This window comes from Perca flavescens, chromosome 1 (assembly GCF_004354835.1).
Source record: "Perca flavescens isolate YP-PL-M2 chromosome 1, PFLA_1.0, whole genome shotgun sequence".
NCBI lineage: Eukaryota > Metazoa > Chordata > Actinopteri > Perciformes > Percidae > Perca > Perca flavescens.
In genome coordinates this window covers 431,743-453,229 of record NC_041331.1, presented here as the reverse complement: position 1 = coordinate 453,229, position 21,487 = coordinate 431,743, and the positions used below count along the sequence as shown (strand labels likewise).

At 40.7% G+C, this 21,487-nt stretch overlaps 1 protein-coding gene across 6 annotated transcripts in view; it reads right to left on the bottom strand.

Annotated features, from left to right (window-relative positions):
* Positions 1-21,487, bottom strand: part of LOC114562326 (A-kinase anchor protein 13) — a 121,738-nt gene that overhangs the window by 5,049 nt on the left and 95,202 nt on the right. For 4 of the 6 annotated variants that reach the window (XM_028588783.1, XM_028588706.1, XM_028589004.1 and 1 more), the window contains 17 exons: positions 20,606-20,753; positions 20,248-20,360; positions 19,574-19,720; positions 18,722-18,978; positions 18,330-18,455; positions 17,790-17,907; positions 14,178-14,426; positions 13,969-14,045; positions 12,476-12,657; positions 11,489-11,571; positions 11,178-11,366; positions 8,912-9,070; positions 6,931-7,004; positions 5,969-6,013; positions 4,603-4,650; positions 4,081-4,353; positions 454-636 (listed from right to left, as the gene is read on the bottom strand). In XM_028588783.1, the coding sequence (XP_028444584.1) occupies positions 454-636; positions 4,081-4,353; positions 4,603-4,650; positions 5,969-6,013; positions 6,931-7,004; positions 8,912-9,070; positions 11,178-11,366; positions 11,489-11,571; positions 12,476-12,657; positions 13,969-14,045; positions 14,178-14,426; positions 17,790-17,907; positions 18,330-18,455; positions 18,722-18,978; positions 19,574-19,720; positions 20,248-20,360; positions 20,606-20,753 (2,471 nt within the window). The remainder of the gene's footprint in view (positions 1-453; positions 637-4,080; positions 4,354-4,602; positions 4,651-5,968; positions 6,014-6,930; positions 7,005-8,911; positions 9,071-11,177; positions 11,367-11,488; positions 11,572-12,475; positions 12,658-13,968; positions 14,046-14,177; positions 14,427-17,789; positions 17,908-18,329; positions 18,456-18,721; positions 18,979-19,573; positions 19,721-20,247; positions 20,361-20,605; positions 20,754-21,487) is intronic. The other 2 variants (XM_028588840.1, XM_028589093.1) reach the window with 1 other exon arrangement.

The window sequence follows — 21,487 nt, the reverse complement described above, 5'->3', positions numbered from 1 at the left end:
TTGACATCTCTGAAAGCCTTCCTACAGCTGCTTCATAAAAGCTTTCCACACAAACAAACGTACATGTGTCATTAGTATGAGAAGAAAATGAGATTTTAACTGGGTCGGGCTCGGACAGAAAAATGCGGCCCGATCCATACTCTACTATATATACAGGTTTTGGCATAGGAACATAACTCTGCTGTTTAGATTGCAATGCAGCACTGTTTCTATTTTATATGGTGCCAGGAGCTTTTTTTTTAAATCACTTTCAAGAGGATCCAGGTTCAAGCCTCCATTGCAAGTATCCATAAACACCAACCCTGCTGAAGTGTCATTGAGCAAAACACTGAGTCCCTCCCAGCTCATTGAGAGCTCCCCTGTAGCCCAGGGGCAACAGAGAGGCACTTCTCCTGCACTGAGCAACAGATCAACGTATCATTACTGTTAACATTTTTAAGAGTCCATTCTCACCTCAGACAGGCGGAGCTCCTCCATCTTGTCGTACTGGCGCTGCACAGCCTCTCGGTCCCTCTCCAGCTTCCTCTGGGCGTCTCTCAGCCGCTCCAGGTCTTTCTGGTACGCCTCCTTCTTACTCTGCAGCCTCTGCTTCTCCTCCTCCAGCTCCGTTTGCTGCTTCAGGACCTCCTCCTCCTGCAGTGGTTGGGAGATGCATTGATAGATTTATTGAAATGGTACATTTCAAAGACAGTCTGTTTTCAGGAATGGAATGGAAAGATACGTTAAATTGTGTTAATTGATATTACACATCTGTAGGTCTTAAAACTAGTGTGAAGATCCATTATTAATATATAAAAAACTATTACAGCATTTTACAACTGATTTTCATCAATTTTCAGAAGAGAGCTTTGATTTGCTTCTTTTTTAATATGCTTAATTCACAACATTGTGTATATTTAATAACTTTAAATCAGTGTTGCATTTCAAATGCAAGTATCATTCTCAAATAATGCTGTCAACCAGTAACTTATTCTCTTTAAAGTAGAGGATATTTCCCAAGATGATACAAACAGCAATAAGCAACAAATGGAGCATTTATGCAGAAGTCAGTATTTGAAAGGATGTAGAGTAAGAACTTTATTCATTGAATGTGCTATATTAATGTACATATTGATCGAATCAAAAAAGTCTCAAATCTGGCTTAACACTGCAGTAAATCCCACATTCATACAATGAAAAATATGATTGTCCTTTAATGCATTAGTTTACGTTTTCTGTTGTGTATCAACCACAACGTTAGTTTTTATTCAAGGTGCTGAACCTGATTTCAATCAGTTGGAAGCATAGACTATAATATTAACAGTCTATGGTTGGAAGTTGTATCATCTAAAATGCAGTAAACTACAGAAACAATGTCAAACTAGAAATCATACTGTAACATTAAACCAATTTACACTAGTGCAGCACACTTACTTTACTGTTAACATTTTTAATGAAAACAAAAGGAATTAAATTGCTTTGCTTTTAGTAGCAAGTCAATTTGGCTTAGCATTAAGAGTTTAGCAAATTGAAACTCTGTGGTAAAACTGAGCCAAGGCAACCCTAAAATACTGCAGTAGGGCTTAACATAAGTAAAAAAGACTAATTGCAGTTATTTGTAGGAATACCATTAACTAAAAGTGCATAATTGTGAGATTGCAGCCTAGAAGGCCTCTACCCCGTGTAGTTTAGCCATCACAAGCTATCAGCAAATTCTAAAAGCATGTGAGTTAGCTGGCACAATATGCTACCTTTAAGCTAACCTTTCACTATTAAAGGTCCAATATGTAATATTTGTACTGTAATAAATCCAAAAATGACACCAATGCCTCATCAGATATTAAGGAAACATGTTAAACTGAAATACTATCTTTTCTGACAACAATGCTAATGTCAGTATTTTTTCTTTTTGAAATTTACATTCCGTGACGGAATTTATGTTTATGTTTTGATCTGTGTGTTGTTATCAACGGCCCAGTTTGACAGCCAGGCCGGGTTGCCAGATATATACCTGTAAAAACGTAAACCCAGCGCGCTACAGCTGTAACGGTAGTACAGCCATGAAAGCAGCAAACAAACAAACAGGATCAACAGAGATAGATTCTACATGACATAAAAAAAAGAAAACAGCATGTTTCTAACAGTTGCGTGACCAGAGACGTAACAACCCCCTGGTAAATATTGGAGATGTATTTGAAAGATGGAGACAGCTTAGAGCCCAAAAGGACGTAGAGTTGGCTTATTTTCTCCTGAACAGGTAAGCATTAGCTTCAGGCTAATTTATCACAGCTACTAGGGATGGGCATTTTTTGTCATTTCAACATTTGTGTACTCACATTGAATTATATAGCTAGAGTACCCGAGTTGGTTACTCGCAAAAACAATTGAGACATAGCCAGTAAAGTGATCCCGACAGGTCCTGGCTAACGCCGCCATGCTAACCCTGCTAACTGCTAACGTTACCGGGAGGACCAGGCAAGCAGCCCATGGCTGTTTACAGCGTGTAGCCTCTTCAGCGGCTGGAGCCGACAACGGTGAGTTATTTTAAGCCACGAGAGGGGGGCTGTAAATCGGAAAGAGAGGACTGTGAGTTTGCAGTGTGTTTAGCGATTGTTGCCGTAATTCAAAGCCAATGAAGTGTGTTCCGTCGGCAAGGTAGTGGTATTTTTAGCATTTCGTATTGTAATTCTAAGCCGAGGAAGTGTGCCTGACTGGCGTGTGGAGAGGACAGTGAGGTTGTTGTGTTTTTAGCGGTTCATACTGTCATTTTAAGCTGAAAACGTGTCTGTCAGTTGGTTACAGAGCTCTGCGTGAGCACGGGCTTTTATGACTGTCAATATAGCCAGCATCTAACGTTAGCTACTCCGCTGTGCTGTGGAGTAATGTCTGGCTATGTGAGACTAGCATCTAACGTTAGCTACTCCGCTGTGCTGTGGAGTAATGTCTGGCTATGTGAGACTAGCATCTAACGTTAGCTACTCCGCTGTGCTGTGGAGTAATGTCTGGCTATGTGAGACTAGCATCTAACGTTAGCTACTCCGCTGTGCTGTGGAGTAATGTCTGGCTATGTGAGACTAGCATCTAAAGTTAGCTACTCTGCTGTGCTGTGGAGTAATGTCTGGCTATGTGAGACTAGCATCTAACGTTAGCTACTCCGCTGTGCTGTGGAGTAATGTCTGGCTATGTGAGACTAGCATCTACCGTTAGCTACTCCGCTGTGCTGTGGAGTAATGTCTGGCTATGTGAGACTAGCATCTAACGTTAGCTACTCCGCTGTGCTGTGGAGTAACGTCTGGCTATGTGAGACTAGCATCTACCGTTAGCTACTCTGCTGTGCTGTGGAGTAATGTCTGGCTATGTGAGACTAGCATCTAAAGTTAGCTACTCTGCTGTGCTGTGGAGTAATGTCTGGCTATGTGAGACTAGCATCTAACGTTAGCTACTCCGCTGTGCTGTGGAGTAATGTCTGGCTATGTGAGACTAGCATCTACCGTTAGCTACTCCGCTGTGCTGGCTGTGAGACTAGCATCTACCGTTAGCTACTCCGCTGTGCTGTGGAGTAACGAGACTAGCATCTACCGTTAGCTACTCCGCTGTGCTGTGGAGTAATGTCTGGCTATGTGAGAAAAGCGTCTAGCAACATTGTTGTGAATGCTGCGGTCTCAGCCTGGCAACCCCCGTGAACTTGGAGTCTGGGCAGGAGGGGGCGGGGGAGACGACTCTCCAGTATTTTGAATTGGTAGTGCAGTAACTATTTTAACCGCTAGCTGCCAGTATTACATACAATATTACATATTGCACCTTTAAGCTAAATGTTTCTATGTTTTGACATCCTCCTTCTCAGTGAAACTAAACTTTAAAAGACAGTTGTGGAATGTGTAAGGTTTTTAAGTCAAACATGTTTTTAAAGGAAGCCTGCCATCCCTGCAGGAAACTCTGAATGTCTTGCACAATATTACACTGGAATTTATTAGGTAAAATAATGTACAAGGTCAATTACTACATCTATCAAAACAATTGACAGGGGTTTAATTAAGAATTACAACTGCCCAGAAACATATTAATAGAACGCAGAACTGCTAGAAAATGATGCATAGATACCTGCATGTGCACCAGCCCCTCCCTTTCAGTCAGCTGCTGTTCCCTCGTGTCCCACTCCTTCTCCCTTCTCCTCTTCTCCTCAGCATGAGCTGCCTGCTGTCTCTGCAGGGATGCCAGCTCCTGTCGCTGCTTCTCCAGGCTGCGCTGCTTCTCCTGTTCAATCAGCGAGCTGGGCCGTGAGGACGCCCGCGATAAAGACGTGCAGGAGGAGGAGCGCTCGCTCAGGGCCTGCCGCTGGTCCTCTATGAAACTGTCCTGTTGCACCACCACCGCCTGGGAGAGTCACAGTCAGAGACAGAGTAGGTCAGACACATCACTCCTGGTATTGTCTAGTGTGTCTCTCTCTATTATGGCTATGCTCACATTGCACCTGAAAGTATCTCAGAAATCGGACTTTTTCCCCCCTCCTTGTTTCACACAAGATGTTTTCAAACTTCCACTAACAGAAAAAAGCTTCACAGAGTTGCATCATTTCAATTCTGATCTGGGGCACATGTATACATTGTGTGCAAGCCATCTTACCTGCAGAGTGCTGAGCAGGAGATGCAGATTGGAGACACTGTGGAGGACCTGCTGTTGGAAAAGAGAAGATCATGAAAACATCCTGATTGGTTCTCACCCTATCCTTCTTTGTTGAACGGAGAAGACGGCCTGTTTGATGTGTGATTTGCAGAATTCATGTAATATGAATTTACCAGTGGATTCTTAGTCAAAGCCAGCATTAAACTGACCTGATGTGACCTTTTCTTCATTCAAACACTGACAAAGAGACAAGGCCACCGAGCATTCAGCTGCCACCAATGTTTACTAAGACACAAAATGCTCTAATTAATATTCACTGGGAACTGCAGAAAACAGCGTTTACTGTGTAACACATCTGCACAAAGTGTTGTGCACAGTACCAGCGTCTTTTGCAGGTTAAAAAAAAATGTATTTCCTGTTAAATAGTTAATTGGAACTGTTTAGGTTAAATGACTATGATCACAGAAGTATTTGAATTCATCTGTGTTACTGCATCTTTTCAGAACTTCTACATAGTCCATTTATAGAAACAGTGTTACCAAACATATAGTGTACTTTAGGATGGTTATGTTAAGAAACTGAAAACCTTTTCACATTATCCGTTTCTCAACTTCTCATCTTAAAGTGACTCTATTTTACTTTTAAATAATGTTCCATCTGATGATCATAAATGACCTGTACCAGCAAATGAGACTAACAGTGAAAAGAACGCTATTTTGATATAGTTTTTATTATCTGCCCAGGTCTGATTTTTCCCGCAAAGTCACAAAATGATTTCCAGCAGGTAGAACAGCTCTACAGTCACACATTCTGACGGGTCACAGGGTTCAGAAAAGCCTGTGTTAGTGTATCCAGCCAGGTAAAGGGTAGCAGGAGATTTCTTTATATAGGCCTAATTGTGTTTTTATTTTATTTGAGAAGTTATCTGCTGTAGTTATGGCTGATACTGGGGCAGGAACAGCCTAGACATGAAAGCGGAGAGAGAGGGGGAATGACATGCAGCAAAGGGCCGAAGGTCGGAGTTAGCCTTTAGGTCAAACCGAAGCTGTGACCAAGTAGAGTTTCACAGACCTGCTAGCTTGCCCTGCCTTTCTTTTACGGTTTACTTTGCTGGCCATGTGCATTTGTTTGCCATTTTGGTTTTTATTTATTAGTGAAGAGTTTCAAATAATGCTACTAACATCTAATGCCACTAATACAAACATCTACGGCGCAACAACTACTTCTACTGCTGCTGCTATAACTACTGTTCCAGCTTAGCCTATACATGTATTGATGCTGAGAATGATGACGGTAACACAGAGTTTGGACAGTTTCCATGTAAACAGCAGCTGTAATTGAGTGCGAGGCAGGAAGTCAGCGTTACCTCACTGTTCCTTTTCAGCAGCAGCAGCAGGTTGGCGTTTCCTCCCTGCACACAAGCACAAACGCACACTTAGTACTGTACAGCCAGAACACAGTAATGCACTCACACACACACACACACACGCATCTTCTAGTTTATCACACTGTGTGTGTACAGTATGTGAATGTGAGCATGCATACTGCACAATGTATATGACTGAATGTGATTATAGCTGCACATGTGGGCGTGCTGTAAACATCTAATTGTATCTGGTTATGATTATGTACCACTGATACACTAATAGAGCAGTCTTACGCTTACTATATTTTAAATAATGATGGGTTAAAGATCTCTAAAAATGCATTTTCCATTTACTAAGAAAACCATAAACTAAATTTAATATAACCAAATGCTTGAATTAACTCTGCATTATTTCTTTAATGATTATTCTGACTTCTGCAAGCACTCGCTGCTTTTACTCCTGAACCCCCTCTGACTTTGGCTCAATGCCCAGGATAAAATGTAAATTAAAATAAAGCAAAGCTTTTGTTCAAATAATATAATTAACAAGGAATGGTGTCAAGTTGGTTCAGGGACAACAAAGACTGCTTTTGTTGAACAGCGTACTACAGTAGCTTGGCTTCACTGAAATGTTATAAAAGATGGGACAGCTACAGGATATATGACTACAAAGGCTAGCATCCATTGCAATTACAATAGCAGCACCTAAAGGCATTCATTTTCTATCCTATCATCATATTGAATTCTTATACAAGTGATGGTCACCATTAGCAACAGGCCCTGGCAGGAAGAGTCAAGAGGCTAATTCACTGGAGGAAGAGAAGTGGCTAAATTCATCTTAATGGTGCTGTTAATGGTTGTTGGAGGACAAATGCACCCCCACACATGGCCTCAGGTTTTCATTGAGGCATGGGGGCGTCCCAGCTTCAGAGTCAAGAATAATTGGCTGCTGAGATGCCGACCTTCTTTAAAACGCTGTCGGATTCCGTCCTGCGCAGATCTCCCGCCGTATCCTCGCTCTCATCGCCGTCTCCACCTGACATAAAGGCAAACCACAGGAGAAAACATGAACCAGGCAACAAATAATCCATGTTCAGGTCTACTGCAAGATAATAGGAGAACAGGGACACAATAAAATGGAAAATGTATAATCTTTTAGTATATTAAACAAAAACATTTTTGCAATTTAACACATCCAAGTACAGTAAATTAGGAGCAGCAGACAGCTGCCACTCTACTTACGAGCCACAAGCCATATTTATATATATATAAAAAATGAATATTGTATAGGTATACACTATATATATATTGGTTTAAAACACGCATTTAAAATAAACTTTCAACATCTAGTGCAAGTTGATCACATTTTAGAGATACCTACAAACATTGGCGTGCAGCAACATGTGCATAATCAACACTGATCAGTACTAAAAGTTATAAAACATAACGTTCTATATGAGTAGCTGAAAGAATGTTAGAGGCAGGTAGATTTGGAGTACAAATAAATGCTTCTTTTAATGTGTATGATATTGATAGGGAAACAAGTGTTGGTCATCATCAGCCACACAGTCAGGAATTAAACCATAAGAACCTGATCCTGTTGAAAATAGATATAAAAATTGCATCTGGAAATTCTGCATATGTAATGTAATGTTTTGCAGTAATTAATTTATTATATTTACTGTATATGGTATATGATAGCTTATTCCCCAGAGTCCTTATGTTTTTTCGCCACGTAGTTTTTCCTGGATTAGGGTGGCCCCTAATCATTCTTGCAGCTGTCGCCGTGGTCCTGCTCCACGCCCTGCTACGTCCTGCTACGCCCTGCTACTTCCTGCAGTGCCCTGTTACTTCCTGCTACGCCCTGCTACTTCCTGCAGTGCCCTGCTACTTCCTGCTGTGCCCTGCTACGCCTTGCTACGCCCTGCTACTTCCTGCAGTGCCCTGCTACTTCCTGCTACGCCCTGCTACTTCCTGCAGTGCCCTGCTACGCCCTGCTACTTCCTACTATGCCCTGCAGTGCCCTGCTAAACCCTGTAACGCCCTGCTACGCCATGAACTACCGTTCATCACACCCCCAACCAGCACGGTCAGAGAACCGCCCACCAAGAGCCTGGGTCTGTCCGAGTTTTTCCTCACTGCTCCACTAAATGCTTGCTCTTATGGGAATAACTGGAAATGTTGGGTCTTTGTAAATTATAGTGTGGTCTAGACCTACTCTATCTGCATAGTGTCTCGAGATAACTCTTATGATTTGATACTATAAATAAAATTGAACTGAATTGAATTATGTTTGCTTATGTATTTCCTTTCTGCTCTACTCACATAAATTACTTAACTCCTGTGATCCCTCTAACTTTTTAACCAAATTTGAACTACTTACAGTATGTGGTTCAGTTGACACCACACACCTCTAATATTAGTTTATATAATGCTTCTGATGTTAATATGTGTTTATATGTCTGCTTTTTGAACTGAACTAAATAAACGGTAAATATATTTTAAAAACATCACTCTGACAAAAACATTTTGGAGTTCTCCAGGTACTGCTTCTGATGTAGAAGTCTGGACCTCTTATGGCTCAATGGCTGCCACAGTGCCAGTAGAGTCCCACTCTGAGCTTACAAGCCACCAGTTCAGAGGTATCGCCCCAAGCCACGTCTCCCTCAGGAAGCATCAGCTCTGCTGTCCAAGTCCCCGTCTAAAATGTTTTATCTAACTGCACTGAACAAGGGCATTGTGGGAAGTGCTGGATGTGGAGCCTGCGGTTATGTGACCATTAAAAATCAGCAGTGTCACCTCACATCAATCATTCAGTCATTGAGTTGATGCACAGACCGCACCAGGTCAAGGTTCAGTGTCTTCGACTGTTTCAGGCTTCAGACATGTAGTCTGCACATTCTCTCCATAAAAAAGACAAGCATGCAGCTCCAGCAGACTTACTCTTACTGCTGTGCATCTGGTGGCTGTCGAAGCCTCCGAAGGTCTCGGCCCGACGGGGCAAACACACTGGCCCCGCGCCTCCTCCTCCTCCTCCTCCCTCCTGGATGCTGGCCATCGCCCCGCCCAGGCTGCCGTTCACCAGCCCCTGTAACGTCTCCACTGACACACACACACACACACACACACACACACACACACACACACACACACACACACACACACACACACACACACACACACACACACACACACACACACACACACACACACACACACACGTCAGTAAGTGAATTATCCTGGCTAACTGGGTTACAGTTCAGCTCTGCACACATGAATCCTACAAGGCACTTTTGCTTTCAACCTGGTATTGGATCCTGTTGCTAAGCAACTATCGACAACCTGTTTGAACCACAGAGCTCTTAAACTAAAAGTTTAAATATCTTAACCATCTGAAAATATATAAACTCTGGCAAGAAATATACAGCATTGGTGTCAACATATGTGCATAGACCACGCAGCACTGCGACCTTTCCAGTGAAAGTAATGAGAATCAAATGTTGTGGATGTGAACTTGCAGTAAAACATGATAACCTCAGCAGAAGAAATGACACTACTGCTGCCAATTCACAAATTCAAATTATTGCCCAAGGCTTCAGAAGGAGGTGGAAAATACATTCTGTTATAGTGCAGCTAACCCTTTCCTGTGGAAACCATTACACATAAGTTCTCCTTCATACATCTTCCCTGCATCGAGAAGTAATTCTTACTAAATGTCAGCAAACTGTAAAACAATTTCCTGTGATTTTGTGATCAACTACATCTTTTTCGTAAAGCACTCTCTGCCTGCAGCAGTACATAGAAATCATTAAAAACTAGCTGCATCTGGGCACACTAGCTCACAGCTCGGACCACTCAGCTCTTTCAGGCAGCAACACCAAAGAGTGTGTATTATTAAGAATGCTAATACAGAGAACACAAGATAGCTCTGTACATCCAACGTTCCAACAAAATAGTGATTTAGAACAATACCGCAAGACAAAAGACAATTAATTGCAAGGCTATTTTTTCTGGATCGTTTCAAGAATTCTGGCAAGAATTGCCTTCTAGTAAGAGTCTATCAAATATTTTATAATCTAAATATTTTCCTTTTTATCTTTCAGTCTACAAAAAATGTCCAGACCTGGTTGGTTAAATTTAAAATCAACTTAATGTGCAGAGAATGTGGTGTGGTTCTGTCTTCCATCATATTTCATTCTCTCTTTAGCATAATACACAGTATCTCTCTTACGTCATGCTGCATTCTTCTCATACACATTTGTATTTGTAAATGTATTTGTATTTATAAAAAGGATCCCCATTAGCTGACGCCTAGACAACCAGCTACTCTTCCTGGGGTCCAAAAAAATATTAAATCAGACAATATTAAAACATTTCATGACACATACAGAAAATAAACATAACCATATCTGTGAATAAAACTAAATAACAAGAAAGCAACCACAAAAACAACAAAAAAACTAGCAAATAGAGAAATATCTTGAAGACAAAGTTTTATATTACAGTATATTACATAGATTAGATCAAGGTAGCTCACATAGACAAAAAAGAAAATCTAATATTTTCAACCACACAATAAGATAAAATATTAAACCTTAGGATAAATAATTTAAGTGAAGGTAAGATTTGACTTTCTTTTTAAAATGTACTTTTCCTGTGATAAAATGTATGTTACTTGGGATGTTATTCCACAAAGAACTTGCTGTGTAAATGAAAGTTTTTGATGAACATGGCCACCAAAGCACCAAGCAGAGCTGGAATAAAATCCTAAAACACGCTCTGACTCCTTCAATGTCTACACTCTTTTTAAATCATCTTAAAACATCAGACAACTGATTGCTTTTTGTGAGCGCTTTTCCCACTATGACAAGTCAAAATGTTTTAATGGTTTAGTTTAATGCACATGTAATGGATTATTCAATTGATTAAAAAACATGTCAAAAAAATTTCTATGCACACAAAACAACCTCCGGTAATACTCCCGTTACATTGTGTAGGCCTACTTTTTAATTGATAAAATCTCATCCTCTCATATGACATTTGACTATAAGGAAGTTTCAGTTTTCAGCTCTAATCATTTCCTATAAATACATGGTACTGCCTCTCTGTCACTGTATTCAAGTGAATCATTCTGTGTCATTGTTAAGAAACATGATGAGCAATACATCTACAGCACATACATTATAAACACTCTCTTTCTCTGTCTTACCTTCCTGCAGGGCATCCTTCATGATAGACGCCCCCCTGGGTGGCTCCAGGCTACAGGCTGACCTGAAGAAAGGCTGGACCTGCCGGCAGACCTCCTCGCCTGGGGTCGAGCCCTCCCACATCCCCCTGAAAAGCTGCACCTTCTCCTCCAGCAGAGACATGATCTCCGTGTCCTTCTGCCTCAACATATCTGATCAGCAGAGAGAGGCAAGAGAGAAAGAGACGGACCGCGAGGAAAACATTTTAGTGGTATTTGGAGCAAACTCCTCTCGGTTTTCTTTCACACAAACACTCGAAAAGGGTTTCTCTCACCTCTCATCTCCTTGGCTTTCGTCTCCAGTTGTCTCTTGTCATCTTCTGTCTCACTGGGAATGCCTTCATCCTCATCTTTATCCCTGTCCAACCAAAGGAAAAAAAGATTTGGTTTTACTTCTAGTAAATTATGCAGGATTAAACATCTACAAACCATCATCTACAGCAGTTCAAAATCACTCACAAAATCTAGGTTTACATCTACGAGTAGGGATAAAACAATTAATGTCTGAAATGAATGGCCAAAGATTTTGATAATTGAATAATTGTTTAAATAATTTATCAAGCAAAAATGCCACTATTTCACTATTTTCTGACATTTTATAGACTAACCAATTATTTTACAAAGGATTTATAAAAAAAAGTCATTAGCTTCAGCCCTCTCAACAACCAATCAGTGTGAACAACATCGGACAGTAAACAGGGATTAGACAACCCTGAGACAATGTTTGATGTATATGACGTTTTTGGTGAAAAAGACAGACGGAGCATCAGCAGAAAACTGTTGTTGTTGTTTTTATCTCCACCATTCCTGCCAATAGTCTGATCTCAATTTCGTATTTTGACAGAAGTCAGACAGGGAGAGAGAGAGAGAGAGAGAGAGAGAGAGAGAGAGAGAGTCCTAAATCTCTCTCCTTCCCGCTGGCTGCAGTCGAATAATCCTCTGCTTATAGTGAGCTGCCCTTGAAGCCTATCCAGCATTAGACTGTCCCTGAGTACATCCCATCCCCAGGTAGAGTAGTGCTAATCCCCCTGACAGCAAAGTGCTCTGTCGCAGCTTACCGTTTATTACTATCTCAAGAACTGGGCTGGGTCTAACTCTTGGATTACACCATAGGTGAACCCTACGAGGCCAATACTGACTGCAAAGCACTTTGAGACCAGTGGAGGTTGAAGTAAATAGACGTAGTATATGCTTTAGTAAAACGTTAAGTAAAGAATGTCTAAAAAAAAACCCACCGTAACACATAAATAAACCCCACTTACATGGACTGCATGGCTTCCTGGATGAGCTGCATCCAGGTGTTGCGTTCGTCCTTGGAGCTGGCCAGGACCTCCATCATCTCCGGCTTCTCAATGCCTGCCGTGATGAGGAAGAGGCCGCGCTCTTCGTTAGCAACCTCCCTCACTATCAGCTTCTGCAGGGAGATGACCGTGGAGCGCTGGTCCTAAAGGGAGAGAAGGGTGGGGAAGGAGGGGAGGGATTGATGGACGCAACAAGGGAGGAGAAGGAAAAAAAAAGATGACAGTGGGAGGGTCAGAAAGGGGGGGGGAGACCAATGTTGAGGATGGGGAGAAGACGGGAAAGACAGGAAGAAGGATGGGTTGAAGAGGAGGGAGTGTAAAGGAGGGGGAGAGAAAGAGGAGAAGAACAATTATGGGAATAATAGCATGACACAACAAGTGTAGTGAAGACGGAGGGATAGAGAGAAAGAAGCTCAGTTAGAAAAGAGAAGGATTATAGGAGGTGTGAGCAGAAATAGAAAGGGAAGGTTTAAAACCATGTGGAGTAAAGGGGGAAGAATAAGACAAAATGAGTTTTTGTTATGATCCACATGGAAGTCAGCTGATGTCTACAGCCTCAACAGTGCTAAAAGGCTGCAAAAAACTGTAAAGCACAGTTTAGTATGCTAACATCACAAACCGCTGCTTTATTTCTGCTCGATCCAATAAAACTCTGAAATCGTAACCACATCCCAACGTTTTTCCAGCAATCTTGTCTGAGGTTGGAGGGTTCAGATTTCATGCTGTGACTATGCTATAAAAATATGATTAAATCCAGAGCCTTAGCTCTGTGAAGAAATGCATTTAAAGTAGAAATCAAGAAAAATCAAGTTGGTAGTCTTATTTTGAACAAACTTCCATCTTTGTATCTAATCCATCTGCAGCACAGCAAAGGAAACATTGTCTCTGGAAAGAAAAACATGGCATACATACTAAAAAAGACTAACGCTGGATGATACCCCCTTGATTCGGCTAACTCTGACTCTCTAGTAGCCATATTTAGCTTCACAGGAATACTTTCGGTCTTCTCTCCAGGTGACCTCTGATCTCATTGCTACAAGCTGAATGTGCTGTTGGTGATCCTCAGAACTGAAGCTTGTGTTGCCCAAAAGTCAACCTGGTTCACATTGTGTGTGTGTGTGTGTGTGTGTGTGTGTGTGTGTGTGTGTGTCAAACCTATATGATTTATCACAGTTGGGTTGGATGCCAAGAGCCAGAACAGCTTTATTAGGTGCAGCTAGCTAACTAGCCAGAGGCAGGCAATATTACACAATGGGTAATGCTAACAGCAACAGTGGGATAGGAAAATATAACAACAACAGCTCTGGCAGCGCTCATAAGATTTTTATCACTGTAGGGATGGAGGGAAAATTAATGGACGAGCAGAAAAAAGGAGAAAGAGAAGAGAGGGAGGAGAAAGAAGAGAGAGACATAAAGAGACAGAGGGAAAGAGAGATTTCAGAGCGGGATCCTACCAGCATGGCAAAGACATATTTCTGGTCTTTTTCTTGGAGGAAGACAAAGACGTCTGATAGTAGCAGAGCGTGGACATCTGGAGAAAAGAAGTTGTGGTTGGATAAGTGAAAAGTTCAAACCCATTTTGTAACATGTTTACAGAGAGAAAGAGAGCATTTGTAGACCATTAATTGGCAGTGAAGCAGTCAGTAAGTGCCTCCTTGCTTACCCTTTAGTCTTCCCTGGTAGTTCTTCAGCTGCAGCACTCCATCGTGGATCAGCCTTCTCCTCAGCAGATCCTCCCTGGCAAAGATCTGACCATTCTTCATCATCATGATGGACTTGCTGTCCATGCGGCCGTGAAAGTCCTTCAGGCGGCGTCTTTTATCGTGGTCGTTCACCTTGCTATCAACTGCTGCGATCACCTCCTTCACAAGCCGAACGGCGTCCGTCAGATCGTCATGGTCTTCCTCGCTTTCTGTGTTCAACATGTGACAGTTAGAGAGGTTAGACACGCAACATTGAGGAAGTTTACATGCACACAAATATTCCACTATTTTTCGGAACATGACAATATTTCAAATTTGATACAGGTCATGTAAACAGCATATTCCATTTGTATATTCTGAATAAGGCCTTTTTCCGAATTTAGCATTTTCCGATTAAGACATGTGGGATATGCCGGTATTATTCATGTTTTAGAAGCATTCTTTGGACATTTATACAGCACATTCTGTATGTTTCTCAATCAGTTTTTACCGCAGTTAGTGGTCAGTTTAAGGCCTCTTGCCTGTTTAGGGCTTACAGTCAGCTCTGTGCGTTGCTGTGGTTGGACAAACCAACTAGCTAACAGATTACAACGCTGCGGTAGAGCTGCATGCCCAAAAGAATAGAAGGAGAATCACACCTACTTTTAAACCTTATAAAAATACTTGAGTTTCAACAGGTTTTTGGATATGCACAAACATCGAAACACTGAGCTTTTCAAAAAGGTGGTTGAAGGAATGAAAGAGGAAGGCTGTGTTCGCACAGTCGGACGATTCTGCCAAGGTGGAAAACTCTACTTTGCATGGCTGCATGTAAACCGGGATATTAGTGGAATATTCACTTTCATTAGCCATGTAAACAGCTTACTTGAATATTGTCTTTTTCGGAATAAGGGGTAAAACAACGGGTTGTGTGCGTGTAAACATAATCAGTGTAGCAGTCTGGCATTAGGATTCCACATTTAAGATTCCAACCCCACTATTAATTTGTTTCACTTGTTTTGTGTGAAAAGTTAAGATTTTAAAAGGTTTTATTTTTACGCAGGTGCAAAACCCCCAGAAGGACAAAAGCTGGCAAGTCCATTTGGTAATTTCATGGCTCCAAACTAACACACTTGAACCAGATGGGTAGAGTGGTAGAGAGGATGTGTTTATGGAAAGCAGACGGTGCAGTGAAATTTTTTGTACCCATTTTGGCATTTAAGCAGGCCTGCATTTCCACTCGCTGAGAAACCTCTTATTGCAAGTGCCATTGCAGAGAGAAATTAAGGCCTTTTAATGGTTTAAGTAGCTGGAGTTGGACACACACACTATATTAAGTCACCTGAACTTCTCTCATGTTTGTTGAGTTTTGTCCCTTTCATTTTAACATAATCTTTTCTCTGACCTGCATAACTTGAAATGCACACCAAAATGTAATCCTATTGAGCTTGAGCTGTTCCAAGATCACACTTGCATCGTGGTCTCCAAAATGTGAAGTACTTGTTTGCCACACCCACATCTTGAGAGAGGGACAACACACTGTTCTGCCCCTTTATCTTACATGGTCTGTTCAAGTCATTTGTATGCAACATTGGCTACACTGGCTTACCGAACACTTTCTGCTCGTTAGCTTAATTATAGTAGATGTTCTGAATACATCTTTTCACTAAAATTGCTTTCCCTTTTTTCTGAAAAGGTCCATTCAACATACCTTAATGGGATTTAAGGATGTAGAGTGTAAATGTGCGTAATATACATTATGTGCATGATTACGTAGGATTTCAGTCAATTTTCCTCTATTGCTTGTTACATGGTAAGTCTTTTTGTGAACGTATTATGGTAGTCAAAGAGCAAGATGTCAGAATAGATTAAAATAAAATGGACACTTCTTATAAAAACTAGAGATGGTCCGATACCGATACCAGTATCGGCTCCGATACTGCCTAAAACACTGGTATCGGTATCGGGAAGTACTGGAGTTTATGCACCGATCCGATACCACGTAATCAAGCCCTAAAGAAAATCTACGTTAAAGTAGTTTATTTATGTTCTTTTTCCGTTATAACTGACTGTCAAACTGGAAAATAAAAGAAAGTTCTGTGGCATTTGTGTTTGTTCATGTTTTACAAAGAGTTTAACTTGAGCCAGACAGACAACAAAGATGGAAATCATATCCCATCCATACAGAGATAGTAGTATACAGCTGTTAAAACATAATAAAATACATGACCCACTGGTATCGGATTGGTACTCGGTATCGGCAGATACGCAAGTTCAGGTATCGGAATCGGTATCGGGAAGCAAAAAATGCTATCGGACCATCTCTAATAAAAACTGCAGACTTTTTCCTTACAGCCCCTGAAAGTGTCAAATTTTACATATTTCTCTATATAATTAAGAAGTATGACTCAATAAGCAACAATCACAGTTACACTTTGGTACTATTTATTAAGGGTTAAACATCTAAAACTCAGCTAATTCCTCATCCGACTGTGGGTGTGGTTTTATTAGTATTGATTGACAGCACTGGCAACATAAGCAACATTTGTTTGCAAGAAGAGCACACAAAAAAGCACAGACAGCAATCTCTCATTTGAAATAATCAAAACCGTTTTAACATGTGGCACACAACTGTGTGTTTATTTTATGCAGGACCCCATTGTTCAGCATAAGAAGCTGATTGTGAAAATAGGTTTCAGAATCTTTAGAGAAATAAAGCAACATTTTGAGAAATTTATTTTCTGTCTTGCTGAAAGAATTGATAACACTCTAGTGTCTGTGCAGTAAACTTAAGCTACCACCAGCAGGCGGTTAGCTTAGCTTAGCAAAAAGACTAGAAACGGGGAAACTGGCTCTGTCCAAAGTTAACCAAAATCTGGTTAGCAGCACCTTTTAATGAACACTTTGTTACCTTATCGTATCTTGTATGTTTAATGGGTACAGAAACCAAATTCTAAAGACGACAGTGGCGGTTTCCCCTGGTTTCCAGTCTTCTGTGCTAAGCTAACCTGGCTATAGCTTCATATTTAGCTGAGAAGATCAATCCCACTCTCAAATCAAACTCTTAGCAAATAAGTGTATTTTCCAAAAATGAATTCTTCTTTTGTCAGTGTGGATTACATTTATGTGGGGGTAGGGTATCTTATCTCAGTCTGTTAGCATAAGCTGCTATCACTGCTCATGCTAATTATGTGGCTCATCTGGTTATCCAAAATGAACATTTAAAAGCTTTTATTAACTGAAAATAAAAATTAACATACTGTGATTTTCTTTTCTGAAATCTAACGAGAATAATAAGCAGGTCAAAGCTCAGAGTGTCCACAGTGGGACTACTTTTTACATGAAATAATTTAGTAAATATGTAAGTGGCCTGTAGGTCTGCACTCTGATAAAAGCCCAACAGTGAATATGTCTCTGATATACACGTCTTGTATGTATTGTGCACTTGAGTTGACATACTATGTAATATTTTCCCCAAAATGTTCCTCCTTTGGTTGTTGTACTTGAGTGCTCCTGAGCACCAATATACTATCTCTAACCATTTCCCCCAATTCATGTTATCATGCACACATAAAGGCCGACAGGAAGCTAACCTTTAGTGTGCTGCAGGATTCTCTGAATTAGCACCGGATATTTTGTTATCCTCTGGGTCACGAGCAAGATGCATTCTGGGATACCAAGCCTCCGCACAATGCTGCTACTCATCTTTTTCTGGAAAAACAAACAACAAGTGTTTTAGTAAAACATGCCCACACATCAGGTGGCACCTTCGGTGCAAGACGAGGTTTCAAATAATCAACGGGAAACCTGAGAACTAACAATACAGTAATAATACTTGAGAAGGTGTTGCTGTCATTATGGATATGACAGTTACACAGCTTTTATAGAAATTATTACTGTAAATGCACTGATTGAAATTAAGTGCAGATGCAAAAGACAAAAAAACTAAAGAAAAGAGAGACAGAAAAAGAACAAGCTCCTGGGTTAACACAATAAGTACAACAGAACAAAAAAAAACAATCATGTGTGGAAAAACAGAAATTTTCAAGTGCATGGAAAACAACTTCTACAAAAAGTAACACTATTGTAGGACAGATTGGTGATATGCATATAAAGGTCTGAAAGAGTCCTACTTTGATAAAGGCCTTGAAGCGTTTGTCTTTGGTCAGGAGGTCCTTGTAGAAGTTCACGGATTCGTTGTGGCGGCTGCAGAATCTGCCGTAAACCCGCTTCATGTTTTCACCGTTGTATCCTGAGAACTAGAGCAGAATTGAGCAGGCATGACTACACAGAACAAACACATATATCAGACTGGACCAAAGTGGTAAACCAACCTTAAAACACACTGACATGGAATAGTTGATGGAATGTGTTTTTTAATGCGCATATTTTGTTTTGAATTCTCTTTTCATATGAAATAGTGAGTGTTCATGGTCTCTAGGCTTCCTGCACTACCAACACAGGTGGAATTGCCTCAAAAGAGAGAAAATGAATTCATCATGTGTCATTATCCCCCCCCTCTAACCTGGCTGACCAGGATGTCTCCTATCCTGTTGATGATGAAGCCTCCCTCCGAGCTCCCCGCCTCCAGCTGGCACTCTCTCTTCCTCTCCAGGAGGCGCAGGAGGTGCTGCGTGTGGAGCTCCAGGAGTTCATCTAGAACGGGGAACAGCTTCTCCACCGTCTGCAGCTCCAGCTGCACCTCCTTCTGCAGGCCCTTGCTGTAGACTTCCGACATGATGCGCAACGTCCGGATGTGATGCATCTCCGTCTGCATCAGCTCTGAAGGACATACAAGGAAGCGATACTTAGTTAAATATTACAGAAGCAGTACTCGTTATACCTTTCCACAGATCAATGCATCTACATACAGTAATTCTACCTCAGAGTTTCATAGAAGTCATGACATGCATTTGTCTGTCACTGCATATCTTATTGAATCAATCAAATTTATTTGCCACCAGTAGATTCTAATCAAAATCCTCTAGCGTCTCAGACAGGATGTATCTCAGTGAATATTTAAATTAGGTAAACATGCAGTCTCAATAGACCATTGAGACTTGTAGATGCAACTGAAACAAACTGAAGTAAAAGTTAACAAGACTTGCTAATGCCAGTTTTTCTTTTACAGTTTTACACATTTTCTCTCTACTTTAAGTCACCTAAAATATATATCTTGTCTACTCTGACCATTTCTTTCAAGTAATTTTCATTATTTTTGATGAAAAAAATAGCAGTAGTAGAGAAAACCAAGCAAAAAACTAAACTGAAGAAACACTGAGCAGCTGCAATTTTTTTACTTCTTAAACATTTCCTTAATTTTCCATTAACTTTTTAAGATAAAATTTAAAATCACATGTCGGTGAATCAAATGTACCATAGATGACGTCCTGTTTCTTCACCAGCTCTTTGTCCAGCTGCTGCATGTACTGCTGCTCCGCACATAAACTCCACGAGTCAGCTTCCAGCTCCTTGGAATCTGCCTCAAACTCGCCCATCAGCTGGCCGTCCATCATCTCCGTCCCTGCACCAACAACACAGCTTTAAAGCTCATGTTACATTTTCTACAACATTTGATGTGTATACACAGCTTTACATTTTTTTTACTAAACAATTATAACTTTCAGGGAAGAGGCTCAATTTTATTTTAGAATATTTGTTGATTTTTCTCTAGTTGCTGTTTAAATTATTTTTTGACAACATTCATCATTTAAATCAGGATCTGTGAAAAGTTGCTATATCCCATTCCTAAGCTATATATGGACTAAATGTTATTTTCCTGAATGGTTTACTCACACTGACAATGCAATTTTGTGTTCAGATTATTTCATTCTTCACATTAGAAATAAGTAATGTTTCGAAATGAATAATATTACTGTAATATGAACATTATAGGCAAATGTATTATCATTAATCCCAGCTGATCGGTAGCTGTCTTGGGTAGTAAAATCAATGGTGTGTGTGTGTGTGTGTGTGTGTGTGTGTGTGTGTGTGTGTGTGTGTGTGTGTGTGTGTGTGTGTGTGTGTGTGTGTGTGTGTGTGTGTATTGACCTTCATCGGTGAGCGATTCCATGGACTCTGTGACCTGGTTGGTTCTGTTGAGAGAGTCAGTAGACTGGGAGAGATACCGCAGGCCTTTAATGGGCATGTCGTCAAACACCGGACTGAATGGAGAGATAATAATAATAAAAAATGGACAACCAGTTACAACCACAAACACCCATTGAGCTCACATGGTGCACTGTATACTCAGTGGTCAAATAAAGTGTGAATAAATCACACAAATGGCTTCAATACAAAAGGTTAAATAGCAACAGAAACAAGCATTTAAATAGAAATGTGATTATTATATCGTTACACATGCACACACACACACCCCCACACACACACACACACACACACAGCTCACCCAGCGATGTTGCTTATGGAGAGACTCTTGGAGAGGTTGTTGCCATGGAAAGCCATGATGCTGGTGTGTCTCCGTGATGGGATCATCAGGGAAGAATGGTCTTCGGGGGACAAGATGGCAGACCAGGGACGCTCCCTTGTCCCACCAGCTGGTCCAGAGACAGATTCATTACAGGGGATAAATATTGTACTCATCACTGTGTACTATATGAACAAGTAGGCTGGTCCTCATTGTTATCTAAAAAACATTCTCATCCAGCTGCCTGATTTTAAACTTTTCACTTAAGTCTATCTAGTGATTGTCTCTGATGCTGGATGTGCTCTGTTATGTCTTTCTATATTCTTTGTATGTGTCTGGTTATGTGTGTTTACTTTCTCTCTGCTGTACTCATTACCTGGTTGAATAAAGGTTTTATACAGGGCAGTGAAAAGAAGACTGCAAACCTTCCAACAACCACAGGAGATCCTAAGAGCATCCCAGAGAAAATGATTTAAACTGGCTGGTTTGTTTACCCCCAAATGTGCTGTAGTCTTAGGAGCAAGAGAAGTTCTATCATTTGATAGAGAATTTCTTCTTTTAATCTAGTAACCCTTTAACTGATCTAAAAACATACTAAATCTGGAGATACTGGTGGTTGCCAAATAGATGTAATGTTTCTCTGGGAAATCTGCACAGATGTCTTGCCTACTCACTTTGAATCATGGCACAAGAGCTAGCAGCACCATACGGTTTGTATTTCCTCTTCTAGTGAGGAACCCTAATTTCGACTGTCTCCATTGACCTTACAACAGCCCTAAAACATCTACCTCCAATCCTAATTATTGCTAAAACAAAACAAAAAACATGTAATGTTCAAATAGCTTCATTGTGCATTTCGGCAGA